The 16,823-nt window shown below is 52.4% G+C and overlaps 1 protein-coding gene across 1 annotated transcript in view; it reads right to left on the bottom strand.

Annotated features, from left to right (window-relative positions):
• Positions 1 to 616: 616 nt before the first annotated feature.
• Positions 617 to 16,823, bottom strand: part of POLE (DNA polymerase epsilon, catalytic subunit) — a 34,676-nt gene continuing 18,469 nt past the window's right edge. Inside the window, exons 25-48 of the mRNA XM_077187904.1 lie at positions 14,579 to 14,793; positions 14,218 to 14,320; positions 13,941 to 14,021; positions 13,742 to 13,864; positions 13,436 to 13,654; positions 12,906 to 13,115; positions 11,604 to 11,747; positions 11,136 to 11,276; positions 8,758 to 8,911; positions 8,571 to 8,677; positions 7,395 to 7,571; positions 6,791 to 7,014; positions 6,423 to 6,643; positions 5,624 to 5,828; positions 5,049 to 5,222; positions 4,660 to 4,785; positions 4,042 to 4,174; positions 3,761 to 3,953; positions 3,541 to 3,672; positions 3,244 to 3,437; positions 2,849 to 3,049; positions 2,445 to 2,570; positions 2,230 to 2,319; positions 617 to 2,017 (exon numbers count right to left, since the gene is read on the bottom strand). Coding sequence (XP_077044019.1) covers positions 1,904 to 2,017; positions 2,230 to 2,319; positions 2,445 to 2,570; positions 2,849 to 3,049; positions 3,244 to 3,437; positions 3,541 to 3,672; positions 3,761 to 3,953; positions 4,042 to 4,174; positions 4,660 to 4,785; positions 5,049 to 5,222; positions 5,624 to 5,828; positions 6,423 to 6,643; positions 6,791 to 7,014; positions 7,395 to 7,571; positions 8,571 to 8,677; positions 8,758 to 8,911; positions 11,136 to 11,276; positions 11,604 to 11,747; positions 12,906 to 13,115; positions 13,436 to 13,654; positions 13,742 to 13,864; positions 13,941 to 14,021; positions 14,218 to 14,320; positions 14,579 to 14,793 — 3,807 coding nt within the window. The 3' untranslated portion in view covers positions 617 to 1,903. The remainder of the gene's footprint in view (positions 2,018 to 2,229; positions 2,320 to 2,444; positions 2,571 to 2,848; positions 3,050 to 3,243; positions 3,438 to 3,540; positions 3,673 to 3,760; positions 3,954 to 4,041; positions 4,175 to 4,659; positions 4,786 to 5,048; positions 5,223 to 5,623; positions 5,829 to 6,422; positions 6,644 to 6,790; positions 7,015 to 7,394; positions 7,572 to 8,570; positions 8,678 to 8,757; positions 8,912 to 11,135; positions 11,277 to 11,603; positions 11,748 to 12,905; positions 13,116 to 13,435; positions 13,655 to 13,741; positions 13,865 to 13,940; positions 14,022 to 14,217; positions 14,321 to 14,578; positions 14,794 to 16,823) is intronic.

Genomic DNA, 16,823 nt, shown 5'->3' with positions numbered 1-16,823 from the left:
GGAGCTCTATCCTTGCTCACGGAGCAGAGATCAGTGCCTGCCCCTCAAGAGGAGCTGCAGCCCCCCTGGTGAGGTCTGAATAAACCAAGTGCCCTCAGCTGCCCCACACATCTAGACCCTCCACCATCCTCACAGCCCTCACTGGATGCTAAGAGATTTGTATCTTCTTGTTTTGAGATGCCAAAAGCTCCTGATGTCATGCCCACAAGGATCCCATGGCTGCAGTGGTCCTTTGCCCATTGAGATGCCATGGCTGTGGTGAGCTCATGCCCTTTGGGATGCTGTGCCCATAGTATGTGAGGGCTAATGGTCTCTGCTGCTGTGTGGGGTGTGATCATCAGCCGTAAGTGCAAACTGAACCTGTCTGACCACCCAGTGCAGCCCACGCTCTTCCTCTCACTGTCTCCACCCTGAAAGCACTTTGGCTTCCCTGAATACAACTACAGGTGATGGCCCTGTCCCACCATCACAATGCCCACTGATCTCCTCCTTAGCTGGTTCCTCAGTGGTAATGACTATGGGGCTGCTCCAGGCTCATGCCATGCCATGCCATTGCAGGTACCACCAGAGCAGAAAGGTCATGGTGGCAGGGTGGATAATGCACGCTCTGCCTGAAACCATCAGTAGCTCCCAGTTCTGAGGGACCTGCTGCCTCCATGAGGAGCAGCACACATGGAAGAGTGGGGCATATCCTACAGCCCACCTGCCACCACTGCCAACCCCAAGCTTGTAGCCGCATTTCTCTTCACAGAGAAAAGCAAGGCACAACTTCCCAAGGATATTTTCTGGGATTCACATTCTCTGAACCTCATAGAGAGAAAAAACAATTCTTATCTCAATTGCTGTGCCTCTTGCTGTTCACAAGTGGAATGCATTGTGGAAAGTTGTTTACTTGAAGAGAATTGGTAATTGGATTCTGGTGTGAGTGTTTTGATTCACTGACCACTTGAATCCGTTTGTGTTTTGGGACTGTCAGCTGATAGTCACAAGATTCTGGGCAGTTGAGTGTTTTGTGCAGATTCAGTTTAGATTATTGTAATACAGAATAACATAGTATAATATAAAGTGATTAATTAGCCTTCTGGTATCAATGGAGTCAGATGCATCACTTTCTCCCCAATCATCAGGGTTGCCCTGCCTTTACTGTACAGGCTGTCAATAAACCTTGCCTAGGGCGACTCACTGCAGTGAAATGGAGGGACATGGGCGTCAGAGCTGATGGCTGTGTCTCCATCCTCCAGCCTGCACTGCCATGGCAGGGATGTACAGCCTCCAGCCATGGGCTGCTGGTCCTGCAGGGATGTGTATAGGGTCTCAGGTCCCCCACCTCACTGGACAGACCCATTAGTACCTTAATGAGAGCTGACAAGTGCTTGGGCCAAGCATGCCCAAACGCATTAGCACAGGGAAGTCACCGCACCGCAGCCAGCTGCCCAGAGGCAGGACCTGCTGGCAGGTGTGGGCAGCACCTGTGGGCACTGCCTGCCTCATGCTGGCAAGGGCTGGGCTGAGGATGGGGTGAAGCCAGTGGTGCCACAGCCACCAGTATGACCCAGGCTATGGGTGGTGCCACAGCCACTGGCACTCACAGCCCCTGATTCCTCCCTCCCTAAAAATGACACCTGCCTTCTACCACCCATTTATTTACAGAAATTGAAAATTAAAACTACACCTGGGGCCAGCACAGACCTGTGGAACCCAGTCTAGCCACTGGAAACTCCCAAATCCCCCACCAGGCAGCTCCAGGCAAAGACAACCCGGTGCCAAGCATGGCTCTCCTCCTCTTCCCTCCCTGCAGGAGGGCTGTGCAGTGTCTCTGTGGTCTGGCCCATGGCTAAGAGGGTCCAGTACCACTCTCCATGGATGTGAGAGCATGGAGTAGGCAGGAAGAGCAGCCCAGCCCTCACTGCTGGAGCTGGAGGTTGGTGTGCAGCAGCCACTCAATGGTTTCCAGCAAGTAGGCCATGCCATAATGTCGGGCAATGTTCTGGAAGACACTGACATGGTCCATGAAGACCTGGGGAGAGAAGAACAGGGAGGGAAGGAGGCTACCCAGCATCCTGGGCAGCCAGAAGCTCTGACAGAGTGGCTGGGCAGGGCTGGCCAGAGAGCAGCTCAGCAGGTGCCACGGGATGTGCAGTTAGAGCAGAGGCAGAGGAGGCACAGGGCACCTTAGGGCCCCTCACTGAGCTGCTGGGCTGGGGCTGGGCTGGGCAGGTGTTGAAGTACCTGGGAGGAGATGGTGAGGGCGAAGTCTCCAGCACAGCTGCAGTACACAGGCATGTGTGTCTCCTTCACACCGTGACACTTTCTGCACACCTGGAGGCCAAGGAGGTTCAGGTGGGTCAAGAGATGAGGCCAAGCTCTTCTGCCAGTGGCAAAGTTAATGTGTCCAGGCACAGACAACCAGGGAAATGGGCAGAGTGGGAGATCCCTGTGCTTACCAGGTCCTGCAGCACAAAGGCCATCAGTTTCTTCTGCAGGGCTTCCACCAGCGCCATCTCAATGGCATCAGTATCATACTGCACATGGCAGCTGGGGCAGAGCCAGCCGGGCAGCACCGACCTGTCCTAGGGGCAAAAAGAGGGGCGTAAGCACTGCAAGTTCCATGCACTGGGATAGTGGAACTTGTTTCTGGAGAGGACAGAACATAAGCCAAAGCCCAAGCATGCTCAGATCCATCACATGCAGCTAGAAAAGATGAACAGAAAATTTGCTTTAGGAGAGGATGATCATGGACAGCAGGCAGAGCTGCAAAACAAAGCGGAGATAAAGTGGGTAAGATGATTGGCTGGCCTCCAGCATTGCTGTACTGGGGCCTCTATTGTCCCTAGGAGAGAGGCTGCACCTGGGAAAGGGCAGGGTCCTTGCACAGGTCCAAATCCCTGCAGAAGTTGCAGTTCCTGCAGATGACTTCAGGAAGCATATAGGAGCGGCAAGGGTCCTGAAACTGGGCTGCTTCTGAGAACTCGCCCACCTCGATGAGGCGCAGCAGGTCCCGGCGTAGTTTGTTCACCTGGTTGGTTATGTTGGCATCCAGGGAGAGGACCTGCAAGGATAAAAGCCAGATGAGCCTAGCAGCAGAAACGGTTCTAAGGATACCTCAGATCCTTGTGACCCTCATATAGATTCTGGACCCAGTAAAAAGATCCATCCTGGGAGAAGCTGCAGCAATGGACAAGGACAGAATTTCAGTTCAGACCCCAATCCTTCAGCCAAGGAGCCTGGCCCACCCCTACTGACCTTGCAGACATATTTGATGAACTCTAGAGCTGGGTTGTTGAGTGGCAGGTAGGAGCCAGGCAGGACTGGGAACATATCTGAGGGCTCTGTGGCATTTTGGGAACCAGCCATCTTCTTCTGGATCTTCTGGGTAATGGTGAAGAAGCTTTGGGTGAGCTCATTGGCCACGTAATCTTGTGAGAAGGTTATCATGCCTAGAGGGGTAAAGCAGAGAGTGTTTGAACTGATTGGTGGCACGTAGAGCAAGCAAGGTGGGTGTCTACCTGCAGCAGGGCTGCCCTGGGGCTTGGCACTCACCAGGCATGGCCCTCAGCTCCCCCAGAGCCTCCTGGGACACCTGGCTGGTGCTCCTCCTCTTGACGGGGGTGCTCCCAGGAGTGTTACGCCGCAGTTCTTCCTTCATGCTGTGGTACACAGCCACGATGTAGGCTGGGAAGACATAGGCAAGGCTCTGGCTCCTATCCAGAATTGGCACCGGAGGGGCACAATGACCTCATCATGTCCCCATACTGCTCACCTGATATGATCATCAAGAAGTAGCTCTGGCAGGAGCCGGCCTGGGGCAGGAACTGCGCAATGTTCCAGTTATTCTCCAGCAGCTCCTCCACATCTGGCTCCCCTTTCTCCTCCTCTTCTTCCCTTGCCACCTCCTCCTCCTCCTCCTCTTCCTCACTCTCCTCCTCCTCCTCCAATGTCTTCCTGGTGTCCTTCTGGGGGTCACATGCATAGCAGTCTCTCATGCCCAGCCAACACCTCCCTACTCTGCTCCCAAGGGACAGGGTGCTTTCCATCTCTTACCTCCCCATAGTGGATGCGAGAATCCACTTTTCCCTTGATACCTCCATAATTTGCTGGGTCCATCCAGAGCAGGAACTCCCAGCACCGGGAGAACGAGATGGTCAGAGAGTGGAAGATCTCCTTGGAGTGGATGCTGGAGGGAGGAAACTGCAGTCAGTTCCTGTGTCAGCATAATTTCTTCTCCATGGGACACTGTGGGGAGGTGGTGCTGGCCAGGATAGAGGAGTGTCCCCTTTCCCACTGGGCACCTGCTAGGGATCCCAGGGGAAGTCATGCCCAAGGACACTTGGCTCTTTGTTCTTGTGTCAAGGTGCCTATACCACAGCTGGGATGTGGACAGCCAGCCAGGGGACAAGTTGCTGGGCATCTCAGGCTCTCCTTGAAGTCTCTTCAGGATTGAATCCTAGGAGTATACTTGGAATACTGCCCATAGAGGCAGCTAGGGACAGATCACTACTCCAGGCATGACAGCAAGAGAACTAGGAAGCCTTGTCCCTTCCATAGCTTTGCCAAAAAAAGTAATAAATTCAGTTTTGAGGCACATTAGAAGACAAAAAATCAGCATCTTCCTCCCTGGTCTTGAGCCCTGCCCCAGCCCCACCTCCAGGTGCACCTCACCTGTTGATGATATACTCCATATAGCTGATGGCATCCTCAATGTGCCGCTTCTTGGTGCAGAGGATGATGCGGTTGAAGTTGGCGTAGACCACAGAGGAGCCCAGGCGCTTGAACTCAGCCACCAGCCTGCAGCAGGGCACAGGGTGGCATCAGTGGGCAGGAAAGCAATGCATGAGGGGTATATGTGACCCAAAGAGCATGTGTTGATTCCTCAGCCTAGAGTCAACATGTAGCAACACTGGGCAAGGGAAGTCACCCAAAGAGGGTGAGAGGTCCCTCCTACTGCCCACCTTTCTGGAGGATCACTGTGGGTGCCAGCATCCTGGTCACTAACATCATGCCTCTCCATTCCCCATCTACCAGACTGGCACACTTAAGACCTCACTTACTGTAGGAAAAGCTTCTTCATCATGTTGTGGAGTGTGCGGTGCAGTGCTGGGTCATAAAGCAGGGAGGAAGGAGAGCGGAGCCAGCGGTAAAAGTGAATGACCTGGTTGTCTGCATAGGCATTGTGGTACTGCGTAATCTCCTTCACCCAGCTCACCACCATGCTCTTCAAAATCCTGCCAACGAGCAGAGACTGGCATCACCCCACCAGCAACCAGCAACACTTCCCCCTTCCTGACAGAGACCTATTTATAGGCACACTAGATGATTTAGAACAGGAACTCCCTTCTTCAGCCCTCAGCACATATATGCCTCTATAACCTGGTGGAGCATGAACAAAGGAGAAAGCAACATCCCCATGCATCTGCTGGCTGAGGCACCAGGCAGCTCTGAGGAACTTCCAATGTGTTGGAGAAGATGCCTGCCATGCACTGGAGGCATGGATTTGTACTTACACCACCCTACAAGCCCTACTGCTGGGGAAAGGCTAAAGCCAGGAGGGAGTGAAGTAGGACTCTAAGGGGACCTGCCAGGATGGAGACCACCTCTCTACTTCCTGCTGTTTCTCAAGCCACACCTGAAAGTGTTGGAGCAGAGGGCAGTTTCATCATAGCTGGCTGGGATGTTGGCAGCTTGGTTCCCTGTGACCATGTCCTCCAGGGATGCCTGCTGAATCACATCGAAGCTAATGCTCATGCTGGAGCCTCCTTCCATGTCATTCACGTGGTGAGACTGCAACACGGTATTCACAGCCAGGCTCTGGATGTCCAGCTCCAGACACACTAAGAGCAGACACAGCTGTCAGCAGGGAGGCAGGGAAAGGACCAGGAACACCCTCCTGCTCTGCCAGAAGTGCTTTTCACAGGTACAGGGTGATCTAGAGGTGCTACTGCACTCAGAGGGCAGATGCTTTCACAGGCATGACTGGACCTTCATAGGTGTTGATTGAGCCTTGTCTTTCAACAAGACTCAGACCTACTGATCCTCTGGGGACCACCAGTTTTCCTGGAGGCTGCGACAGTGGACCTCAGAAGAACTCAAGCTGCCTGAGAGGTCTGTCCCAGCATCACCAGTGATGACCAAGTGAGCTGTCCTTGGGCTGACAACATTGCAGGTGATCTGTCAAGTGCTGCTGTCATTGGTCATTGGTAAAGAATCCCCATTTTGATGCCTGCACATGTTTCAGGTGAGCCTTCCCTGCTCCAGGACATGCCCTTAGCATCCTCCTTACCCATACAGATGCTGAAACCCAAAAGCTGCTGGTTACAACTGTCACCATAGAGACTCTTTGGGGACTGCATCCACACGTCTGCAGGACTCACAGAGCAGGATCCAGCTCTGCCCCATTCAGTGCTACCACCTTCCTCCCTCTTCACCTGTGGAGTAGCAGCCAGGGTGGTTGATCTCAACTGAGGCTCTCTCATCAAACTCCATGACCAGGCGGTTGTCATCGGCCTCCTTCCCCCCCAGGTCGGGGCGGGCTGTGGGGGACAGCCACAACAGGTGGTTGTGACGATGAAGGTGGCGTGAGAAGAACAAGTCGGAGCCGAAGGTGGAGATGTCATCAGGGAGGTTTCCAATGGGGATGTGGTAGTACCTGAGGCACAGAGACATCAGTGGTCATTGGCATGAGCATGGCTGCAGGGAAAACAGAGACCCTGACCATCCCCTCAAGGGGTGAGGAAACTCCTGTGGTCCCACTGAGGGCATGGCAGCCTCATGGGAACATGGCCACCCTGGGTACCTGCTCATCTCAAAAGCCTGGGAAAGGCAGGTGTCCAGGTTGAGGTAGTGGCGAATCATGCGGCGGGCGGCATGGCGCTGCCAGTCCAGGACAGAGTAGCTGATGTCATCTACCAGCCGGATGGGGACCAAGGGGAACTCCTCCATGATGGGGATTCCACTTGCCAGCTGCTTCAGGTCCCAGTTGGACTGCACAGCCACCAATGTGGGGCCCCGGCGCTCATCCTGCACCAAGAAGAAAGAGACATGTCCTGGTGCACCTCTCACCTGCTCAACAGGAAGCTGGTGGTGTCAGGTGCCCCATCCCCACAGCAGGTCCCCAAGGTTCTGAGACAGCACACCCCAGCATTCCTGAAGCATGCACCCACCTTCAACAACACCAGCTCTCCAGCTGATTGCAGGGACGGAGCTAGATCCCAAGGTGGCCTTGCTGCTGACACTGCCCCAGATAAGCCCCACACAAGCAAAACAAGCACCCACTTCATGACCTTGGGTCCAGCAGTTACAAGCAGGTGTTCTTGGAACTGCTGTACCAATGCCTTCCACAGTGCCCTTCCCTTAGCCCAAACGGTCCCACTGAAACCTTCCCCACACCTTCATCTCACCTTGTAGCCCGAGAGCAGCCGCTGGACACCTCTGTAGATGGCCTTGGGGTCGGTCTCAGCACGCACCTCAAAGGTGTGTTTGTCTGGGGGCAACAGCTCCTTGCCCACCTTTTCCAGCAGAGCTGCGCGCTCCACTGAGAACAAGGTGGAGAGGTTTGGCATCTGGTTGCTGCGTACCTGGGTGGAAGAGGGACCAGGTCAGAGCAGGGGGAGAGCAACCCTGGGATGTGCAGTGCCGGGGCCCTGCCAAAACTTGGCAGGGATGTGTGATGTACGGAGAAACCTGCTGCCTGGCCCTACCAGGTCTGGGGTGGAAGGGACCTTTAAATGTTGTCTAGTCCAACCCCCTGCCACAGATAATACATCATCTCAGAATTGTTTCGGTTGGAAAATACCTTTATGATCAAGTCCAGCTGTTCACCGAGCACTGCCAAAGGCCACCACTAAACCATGTCTCCAAGTGCCACACCCTCACATCTTTTAAATCCCTCCAGGGATGGTGACTCCACCACTGTCCTGGGCAGCCATGCCACGGCTTGACAACTCTTTTGGTGAAGTTTTTCCTAACATTCATCCTAAACCTCCCCTAGTGCAACCTGAGGTCAACTAGACCAGGTTGCTCCAGGCCCCATCCAACCTGGCCTAGAAAACACTTCTGGGGATAGGGCAGCCACAGCTTTGCTGGCAAATCTGTGCCGGGGCCTCACCACACTCACAGGGAACAATTTCCTCCCAATATTCCACCTAACCTTGCTCTCTGGTAGTGGGAAGCCATTCCCCCTTGTTCTGTCACTCCATCCCTTGTCCAAAGTTCCTTTCCAGCTCTCTTTAGGCACTGGAAGGGGCTCTAAGGTCTCCCTGGAGCCTTCTCTTCTGGTTCAACACCTCCAGCTCTCCCAGCCTGTCTACAAAGCAGAAGTGCTCCAGCCTTCATCAGAGCATCTCTGTGGCCTCCTCTGAACTTACTTCAGCAGCTCCACATCATTCCTATGTTGCAAACCCCAGGCTGGAGGCAGCTCTGCACGTGGGGTCTCACCTGAGCAAGGCAGAGGGGCAGAATCTCTCCCTTCCCTGCTGTGGGGATCAGTTCAGGACATGAGGGCTATCAGGGCACATGGCCAGGGCATGTCCAGCCATCAGCACCCCTAATTTTCCACTCTCCACAGCCCTCCTTACCTTGTCCAGCACAAAGACAGCAGCCTTGCGTTGGGAGGGGATGAAGAGGCCCAGGACTGCCTTGCTGCCCTGGGAGCTGTGGTACAGGTAGATGTGGCGAATGCTTCCTGGGGACATAGAGCACAGAGCATCAGTGGTACCCATGGGTGCCAGGTGCCCCAGGAGCCCCTCTCCCAGGATGCCTCACCTGGCTCCAGGTAAGTGAACTGAGCCAGTGAGCGCATCTCCAGGTGCTCAATGTTGAAGGTTTCAGCCTCTCGCCCTGCCAGGTGCCGGACGAGCTGCCTGCTGACCATGCACACACAGCCCAGGTGGATCAGGGCACGGAATAGCAGTGGCACCTGGAATGATGGGGAGAGATGTGATGGAACAACTGCTACTAAGCTCTTCTTGGGGTTGCAGACCTAGAATAACCCAGATTAAAAGCCACAGGTAGCACATATCTGAGGTGCCTTGGCATGAGTTTGGTACTATCAGCCTTGCTAAAGGTATAGAACAGGTATCTCAAAATCCACATCTTCCTATCTACGCCCAGACCCTATCATCAAGGTACTTTGGAGGACATGTGGAGCAATATTTGGGCAATCTTGCTGCTCTGCAACTTGTGGTCTGTCACTCTGAGGCAGGGGCTCCATTTGAACCTCCAGATAATGGAGCATGGTGGGAGATTCACCACAGATCCATCCTGTTTTATTAACCCCGTAGCTGTCAAGTCCACTGCTGTTGGAGACTCTTGAATGGCTTGCTGAGGAACCTGGTCCAAAACTAGTGAGAAGCAATAAACATTTGTTGCCTAATTACTCTTCCCTTGTGCCAGTTTTAGTTGTAGAGGCCCCTCACATCTCTTCAGCAAGATGAAGCATTCCCATCTAAGTTTCATCCCTGAGGGCAAACTGTTCCCTCCCTTGCATCCCTCTGTTAGTCCTGATGCATTTTTTGGGATAATGATCAGAACTGCACTGCAGATGTTTAAAGATCAAGACAGAGCTTTCCTTGCCCAGGTCAGTGTCCAGCTGGGTTAACTACGTCTCTGAGGATGGAAACTCCACATCCCCTTGGGCAACCTGCTCAACGATATTTGCAGAAGTTTTTTCTGACATTTACACTGAATTTGCATGTTTTAGGTTGTGTCCACTGTTGCCCATTCTTTCCTGGGTGCCAGAGCAGAGCCTCTTCTCCACTCTTCCCATCAAGCAGGTCCCCTGAGCCTCTTCTGGGCTGCACAGTCCAAATCACTCAACCTCCCCTGAGATGACAAATGCTGGTACCCCATGACTACCTAAATCCCTTCATATCTTTAAAACTTCTCCATGCCCTTTGTTTTACTTCAGCTGCTCATTTAATTTTCTCTAAACTTCTTGGTTTTTCCTCTTCCCACTTATTAAACTCTACTAGAGTGGAGAAGACTCAGGTTTTTCTAGAGAAAGGTCTATAGATATAAAGAATTTGGGTACAAGCCAGTCACTTCAGACAAGTACTCTGAAGTATGTTTTGAGTACTGCTTACTTAACCTCAGTAGGGTTTGGTGGGGACCATTTTCAATTGATGATGGCATATATGGTTCAACCTTTTATATCACCATAGGATTTCACAGCCTCCACGTAATCATTAAGTGTTGTGCCTTGCCTTGAGAGACCTTTCTTCAAATTTTTCAAAAGTAGAAACTTAAGGTGAATAAAAAATTTTTCTTCAACTATGTCCCACTGGAATGCTTCATAGGTTATACCAGCAACTTGAGTAGCAAGTCTCCCAACTCTGTGATGATCTTTTTGCCCTTGCAGCCTCCTGCACCTCAGAAAGCATTTCATGGCCAGTGGCACCTCTGCTCACAGCAAAGCTTGTCCTACTCAGGACTTTTCATCCATAACAATCCTATGGTGCATTTCAGTATCAAATTCACCAGTGTTCATGCTTTCTTTAACTCCACTCTTACAATGGTGTGGTCTATTCTGCCACTTCCATACAGGCCAGGTCTTTTCACTACAATACCTTCTTCGTTAAATTCCTGTCATCAGGTTTTGATCTGCTGGACAAACCAGTATCCTCACTGGAAGCAAGCATCCCAGGTTCCCACCTTCATTCTCAGTATTGGCAAATTGAATTTTAGCCTCATTGCTTTCTACAGAATTTCATTTAGGTTGTTCTTGCTCTTCCCAAACTTTCAAGTTATATGCTGTTCTTTTATCTAAAGCTTTTACAACCTTGTTTTAGAGGACATGGCACTCAGACCTATGTATCACTTTACATATGTTGGTTTTTCCCCAGCTTTACTCCAAATGCCCTTTCTCTTTCCTGGTTACAATATCAGCAGGCTGGGTCAGGATTCATTTAGAGGAAGCTCTCAATTTCTTTCCCCAAAGTTTTCTAACTCCAAATAAACTGAAGTCCCTTTCTCAACATACTGTAATCCATGTACTGATACCCAGCACTTCTGTCCATATGAGCATAATTACCAGTTTCCTGGACAATGTCCAGGGTCTTGGATTTTTGGTGTCTCACCACTGGAACTCAGACTAACAAGCTACTGCTCAGCAACCCTTAAAGATGAGCACCTGAAGGAGTTACCTGTGTCTCATACACTCCCTCGATGTCCGGAGCAGAGAGGTCTGCATTGATTTCGTTGATGTGCTCTTGGTACATGTCTTCAGGAACAGAGTATTCGTACAAGTTGTAAACTAAGTTGGAGCGGGGCAGGATTCTGTTTACCTGCCAAGGTAAGGGACAGGATAATTGGGACACATCCCACCACATGGCACCACTGCAGGAGCCAGGCTCTGAGCCAGGCCAGCTCCTGGTGCCCTCTCCTAAGGAAATCAGTGGGTTATGCTCATGCACATTACAAATTCCTTTAACAGAGAACTTGATTTCCAGGCAGACTGGGATTAGCAGAGGGACTAGGGCCTGGATGAGGGATATCCATGGGGCAGGAGGTGTTACATGGCAGATGCTTGTAACTCCTGCTTACAGGGGAGGTGAAGTGCCTTACCTCAGGGCAAGCAGCTGTTTCCCCTTCCAGAAGGGGTAGGTCCTCACCTTCCTGTAGGCTGTTCCCTCCTCAGGCTTTGGGACACGCTGGTTGACATAGAAGACACGGGGGATGCTCAGCTTGATGCAGTGCAGGTCGCTCCCTATCACCGCCCATAGCCGGAACAGCCCAGGCTGGCTGGTCTCAGCGATCTGCAGGACATGGGGCACGAGGTCAGTGTTAGCAGGAGATCCAACATGCCATCAGTGCTTACATCTACACTACAGAGTGCTCTGGGGGAATCTATATGGTCAGTTGGTGGCTAAAACCAAAATGGGGGTTTAGCGAGTCATCACTTTCAGCTCTGGAGTCCCTGTGTCCTGCCACTGTCCCAGGGCACCATGAAGAAAACTCTGCCTCAGGCTGGCCAACCAGCTCCAGGGATTGTCATCCAAGTCACTTGAAGTCCTGGACCTGCAGCTCTGACACCTTTCTGGAGGATGAAGTGGGTGACAGGGGCTGGGCTTAGGTGGCCACACATAACAAAGGTTTGTAAAAACACCTGGATGACACCACCCCACCTCTTCATTTGTACATTGTCGGCTTCTACGCACCACTGGAATCCCGTGTCCAGTGCTGGGCTCCTTAACACAGGACATGGACATAAGGAATAGAGTGAAGAGCCACAAGGAGGAAGAAAGGATTGGAGCATCTTTCATATCAGGGAAGACTGGCAGAACTGGGACTGTCTATCTCAGAGCAGAAAAAGCTCAGAGGAATCTCATCCACATGTATATATACCAAATGGGAAGTGCAGAGAGGACAGAACCTGACTCTTCCCAGTGGTGCCCAGTGACAGGACTAGACATCATAGGCACAAAGCAGAATGCAGGAGGGTTCCTCTGCATGTCAGAAACTTCTTCCCTATGAAGGTCAACCTGGTCCAGGTTGCCTATGGATGGAAGTGGTGCTCACCATCCTTGGAGATATTCCAGGACATGGTCCTGAGACCTCAGTTCTGGGTGGCCCTGACCGAGCAGGATGTGAGACCAGAGGGACATGAAAGCTGCCCCAGCCTCAGCTGATGTTTTTGCTGTTCTGTGACTGCACAGTGCTGCCCGCAGGCTGAACTAGAGCTGCTCCACCAGCAGATCTACCCCTGCATCTCAGAGTCACCAAGAATGACTCTGTAGACACCTGTTTCCATCCAGATGTGTGTGAGTCTGAGGCTCTGCAGCCCCTCATGGGCTCCCCAGGGCTAACACTTACATGGGGTAGGTCAGGGCTCCTGAACTTCACCGTTTGACCACAGAGCGTAAATGTGAGGCTTGTGCCCCAAGCTGCTCTGTGGCAGGTCCCCTCCCCAGTACCTGCACGACCTGCCAGGGCAAGTCCAGGATGCTGCGCGCTGTCCGGCGCAGGTAACTGCTCAGTCCTTTGGAGAGGGCATCGCGGACCACTCCTCTGCCCGCCACCACCTCACCATCCTCCAGCCGCCGCCTCTTCCTCCGCTCCTGCCGCTGCCGAGCCTGCAGCTCCCACTTCTTCTGGTGGAAGCGCAGCCAGACCAGACGCTCCTCCTGAGTGGGGTGACCGTAAGAAAGAAATCAGCAAAAGCGTCCCAGCCCCACAACATCACACCATACAGCCTAGGCCTCCAGCCCCCAGTCTCACACATCATGTTCTGCCCCAGCTGTGAAGCCACCACCCCCTTTTCTCTATCAGCGATTGCTTTTCTGTCTCCTGGTTGCATTTCTCTTTGTATCCCAGAACCATGTGTGTTCAGAGTGTGGGTTCTCCGAGTGCAGCTGTGAAACCCGCAGCTTGCTCCTGGAAGTACCCAAGCTTGGATGGATGAGTACAATCCTGGGGCATCCCCTGCACAATCTGCTTCACCTACCTTGGTGGTGCCAAGGGACGGAGGTGGGCCCAGGATCTCTCGCCAGGACTGGGACAGCTCCAGGTCCTGGGACAGCTCTTGGCTTTCCTCTGCTGCAGGGATGCGCTTCCGCTTATTTGCAATGGGAACCAGTGGCAGAGGGATCTTGACAGCCCCAAAGTCCTCTATATCACTGACCTGTGAGCTGAGTGTCCCCTCCACAGGCAGGTTGGCAAGAATCTGAGAGAGCAAGGAGAGCAGGAGGATGGGGGCTGCAAGAGAAAAGCCCCACTGGCACTGCCAGCACCTTTCCCTCCCCCTCTTTACCTGTTTCTTGCCTTTTGAAACAAAAAGCTCATTGATTTTTTTCTGTTTGTACACATCATTCTTCTCCAGAAGCTTCTTGTGAAGCCAGTCTGGGTGTCGGACCCGTGGCACTGGGTTCTTTACCTGCAGAATAGCTCCAAATCACACTGAGTCCCCTGCAGAAATCCTTCCTCCTGTCCACCCCCTCACTGCCCTATACCTGCTGCAGGGCTGCAGGAATGGTGATGATTTTCTGGATGGTGCTGCCCAGCCTCTCAATGTAGTAGTCCCAGTCCAGGATCTGGAAAGAGGGCAGAGCTTGGGCAGAGAAGAAAGCCAAGCAGAAGGGCCTCCAGACACAGGATCAAACATCCCAGTAGCACCCTCACCCCAGCCCCCTGCTTTATGAGCACAGGAAGCCACCACCCAGGCTGTCTCTCCAACAGGATGAACCCGTGTCCCAGATGTGGTGTCATCTGCAGGGATGCCTCACTCACCGCACGGATGTTGAAGTCCTGCAGCGAGGGGCTCTTCAGCCATTTCCGGAGGTAGTGCTTGCGCACACTGGGCTCAGCTTGGAAGATGGCAAGGGGGATGGCCCTGAAGAAGGCAGGGAATCAATGTCCCAGCACCCCACAATCTACTTTCCCAGCCTGTGGAGATCCTCCAGGCTTCTCCTAAACTCCTGTGAGGCCACTGGGCTGTCCAGTGTTACACACTGCCCTGCTCATGGCCTATGCCAGATTCAGGTGATCACCTGGTCATGTATTCCACCTCCCTCCCTTCTTGCTGCCTGTGCATCCCCTCTTGGGTTTCTCACACCCTGCCAGAAGCCCTGGCCCCTCCAGGTGGGGTTACCTCTCGGTGACAGGAGACCCTTCTGGTTTCTTGGAAATGATGAAACGGCAGCTCAGTCCTGCATCCTTCACCATCTGGTCCCCCAAAAACTCTGCCAGGCGCTTGGCAGTGCTGATGGAGGTGGACTTCTGCTCCCCGTAGTCCTCCAGTTTGCGTGACATGGACCGGTTCTCTGAGATGAGCTCAAACAGCTCTGAATCAGGCATGTTGGCAGCCTGAAGGCCAGGGAAAAGCCCAAAGTCAGCAAGAACTAATGATCAAACTTTGCTGCTGTTAGAAAGAGGGAACACCACACACAGCTGCTGTGTCTCTTTACTGGGAGCCTGGGAATTGCTTCCTGGTGCAGCTGCCAGTGGGATCTATAGAAAAGAGGGTGTGTGGGTTTCAGGTTGGCATCAATTGCATCAGCCCAGCTGTGGCAGTACAGCTTTGTGTTGTGCATACAAAGTTAGGCTCACCAAGAATTTGTTGTAAAACAGCATCACAAAACTAAGGACTAGAGGATCAGAACTAAACATGTTTTGTCTCAAACATTCTGAGTATTGCTACAGGAAAGGTGTGATTGGAAGAGAGTGTCCCACAGAGGTGTGGCAGTGGTGTTCTGAGCCAATTCCCTGCTACGCCTTAAGACTCAGGCTTAGTCCACTCTCCAACACACATCCAGAAGAAGGGCTTGCTGTGCATGAATAGGTCCCCCTCTCTTCTTTTTCTCCTCTCTTTCTCTTCCACTTTCTTTGTCTCATTGTTTGCCCCAGCTCTCGACCATCCATATGGCATGACCAAAGCAAGACCAACACAGATCTAAGGACTAGTGATATTCTTTGTTTTCTTCCCTTGCTTTGCTTGAGCAAAGGGCCATCATATTCTACTTCATACTTGGTATTGAACCCTGTTGTGGGAATGGAGAGCTTGTGTAAAGGTGTGTTGTGGCTTGTTAGCCAGGACCTTTGAGTAGTGGTGTTGTGGCTCATGCACCAGCACCTTTGTGTGATGGTGTGTTGCAGCTTGTTAGCCAGTACCATTGAATACTGGTGGTCTATTGTGGCTTGTGAGCCAGTGCATTTTGAGGAGCTTGTGGTGGGAGTTGAGAGCTTATTGAAAAATTAAGGGCTTGTTTGCTGCCACTCTCGTGGAAGTCTATTGTAAGAATTGGCTTGTTGACTAACACCTTTTGAGTTGATGCAGTGGGCTGGTTGCTGGAGTTACAGTGACTGTACAATAAAAAGTAAAGAGTTCCTGACACGTGACCGGTGTCTTTGTTCAACCTGATGAGAATTTATGATGAACATCATGCCCCTGGACCAGCAGGTCCCAGTTAGGACTCTTGTTCCCTCCCACCCCCTTATCTCACAGAATCACAGAATCATTTGGGTTGAAAAGCCCTCTAGTATCACCAAGTCAAACCATTCCCCCAGCAGTACCAAAGCCACCACTAACCATGTACACAAGTGTCACATCCACACAGCTTATACATTCCTCCAGGGATAGGGATTCCACCACTGCCATGGGCAGACTGTGTCAGAGCTGTACAATCCTTTTGGAGATGAAATTTTCTCTATTACTCAACCTAAACCTCCCCTGCTGCAATTTGAGGCTGTTTCCTCTAATCCTGTCATTTGTTCCCTGGGAGAAGTGCCCAACTCCCAAGCTGGGAGTTGTACATGGATTGTGGGAGTTGAACGTCCCACGTAGTTCCGTCCTATTTGTCAGGGAGTTGTAGAGTAAGAATGTCCTCCCTGAATCTCCTCTTCTCCAGGCTGAGCCCCCACAACTGCTCCTCATTAGACTTGCATTCCAGCCACTTCCCCAGCTCTTTTCCCTTCTCTGGACATGCTCCAGCCCCTCAAGGTCTTTCTTGTCATGAGCGGTTCAAGGTGCCTCACCAGTGTCCAGCAGAGGGGGATGGTTACTGCCCTGGTCCTGTTTGCCACGCCATGGCTGGTACAGGCCAGGTACCATTGCCCTTCTTGTCTACCTGGGCATGTGTTTAGTCACTGTTGATCAGCACCCCCAGATCCTTTCCTGTCAGGTGCCTTTCCAGAGCCTCTGCCCCCAGCATGGAGCATTCCACGGGGTTGTTGTGACCCCTGTGCAGGACCTGGCACTTGACCTTGTTGAACGTCACACCACTGGGTTTGGCACAGGGATCCAGCCTGTCCAGTTCCCTCTGCAGGGCTTCCTGCCTTCCAGTAGATCCACACTCCCACCCAGCTCAGTGTCATCTGTAAAGTGACTGAGTGTTAAA

This window comes from Agelaius phoeniceus, chromosome 18 (assembly GCF_051311805.1).
Source record: "Agelaius phoeniceus isolate bAgePho1 chromosome 18, bAgePho1.hap1, whole genome shotgun sequence".
NCBI classification, from domain to species: domain Eukaryota; kingdom Metazoa; phylum Chordata; class Aves; order Passeriformes; family Icteridae; genus Agelaius; species Agelaius phoeniceus.
Note: the sequence above shows the minus strand (reverse complement) of the source record. Positions and strands in the feature narration are given on the sequence as shown.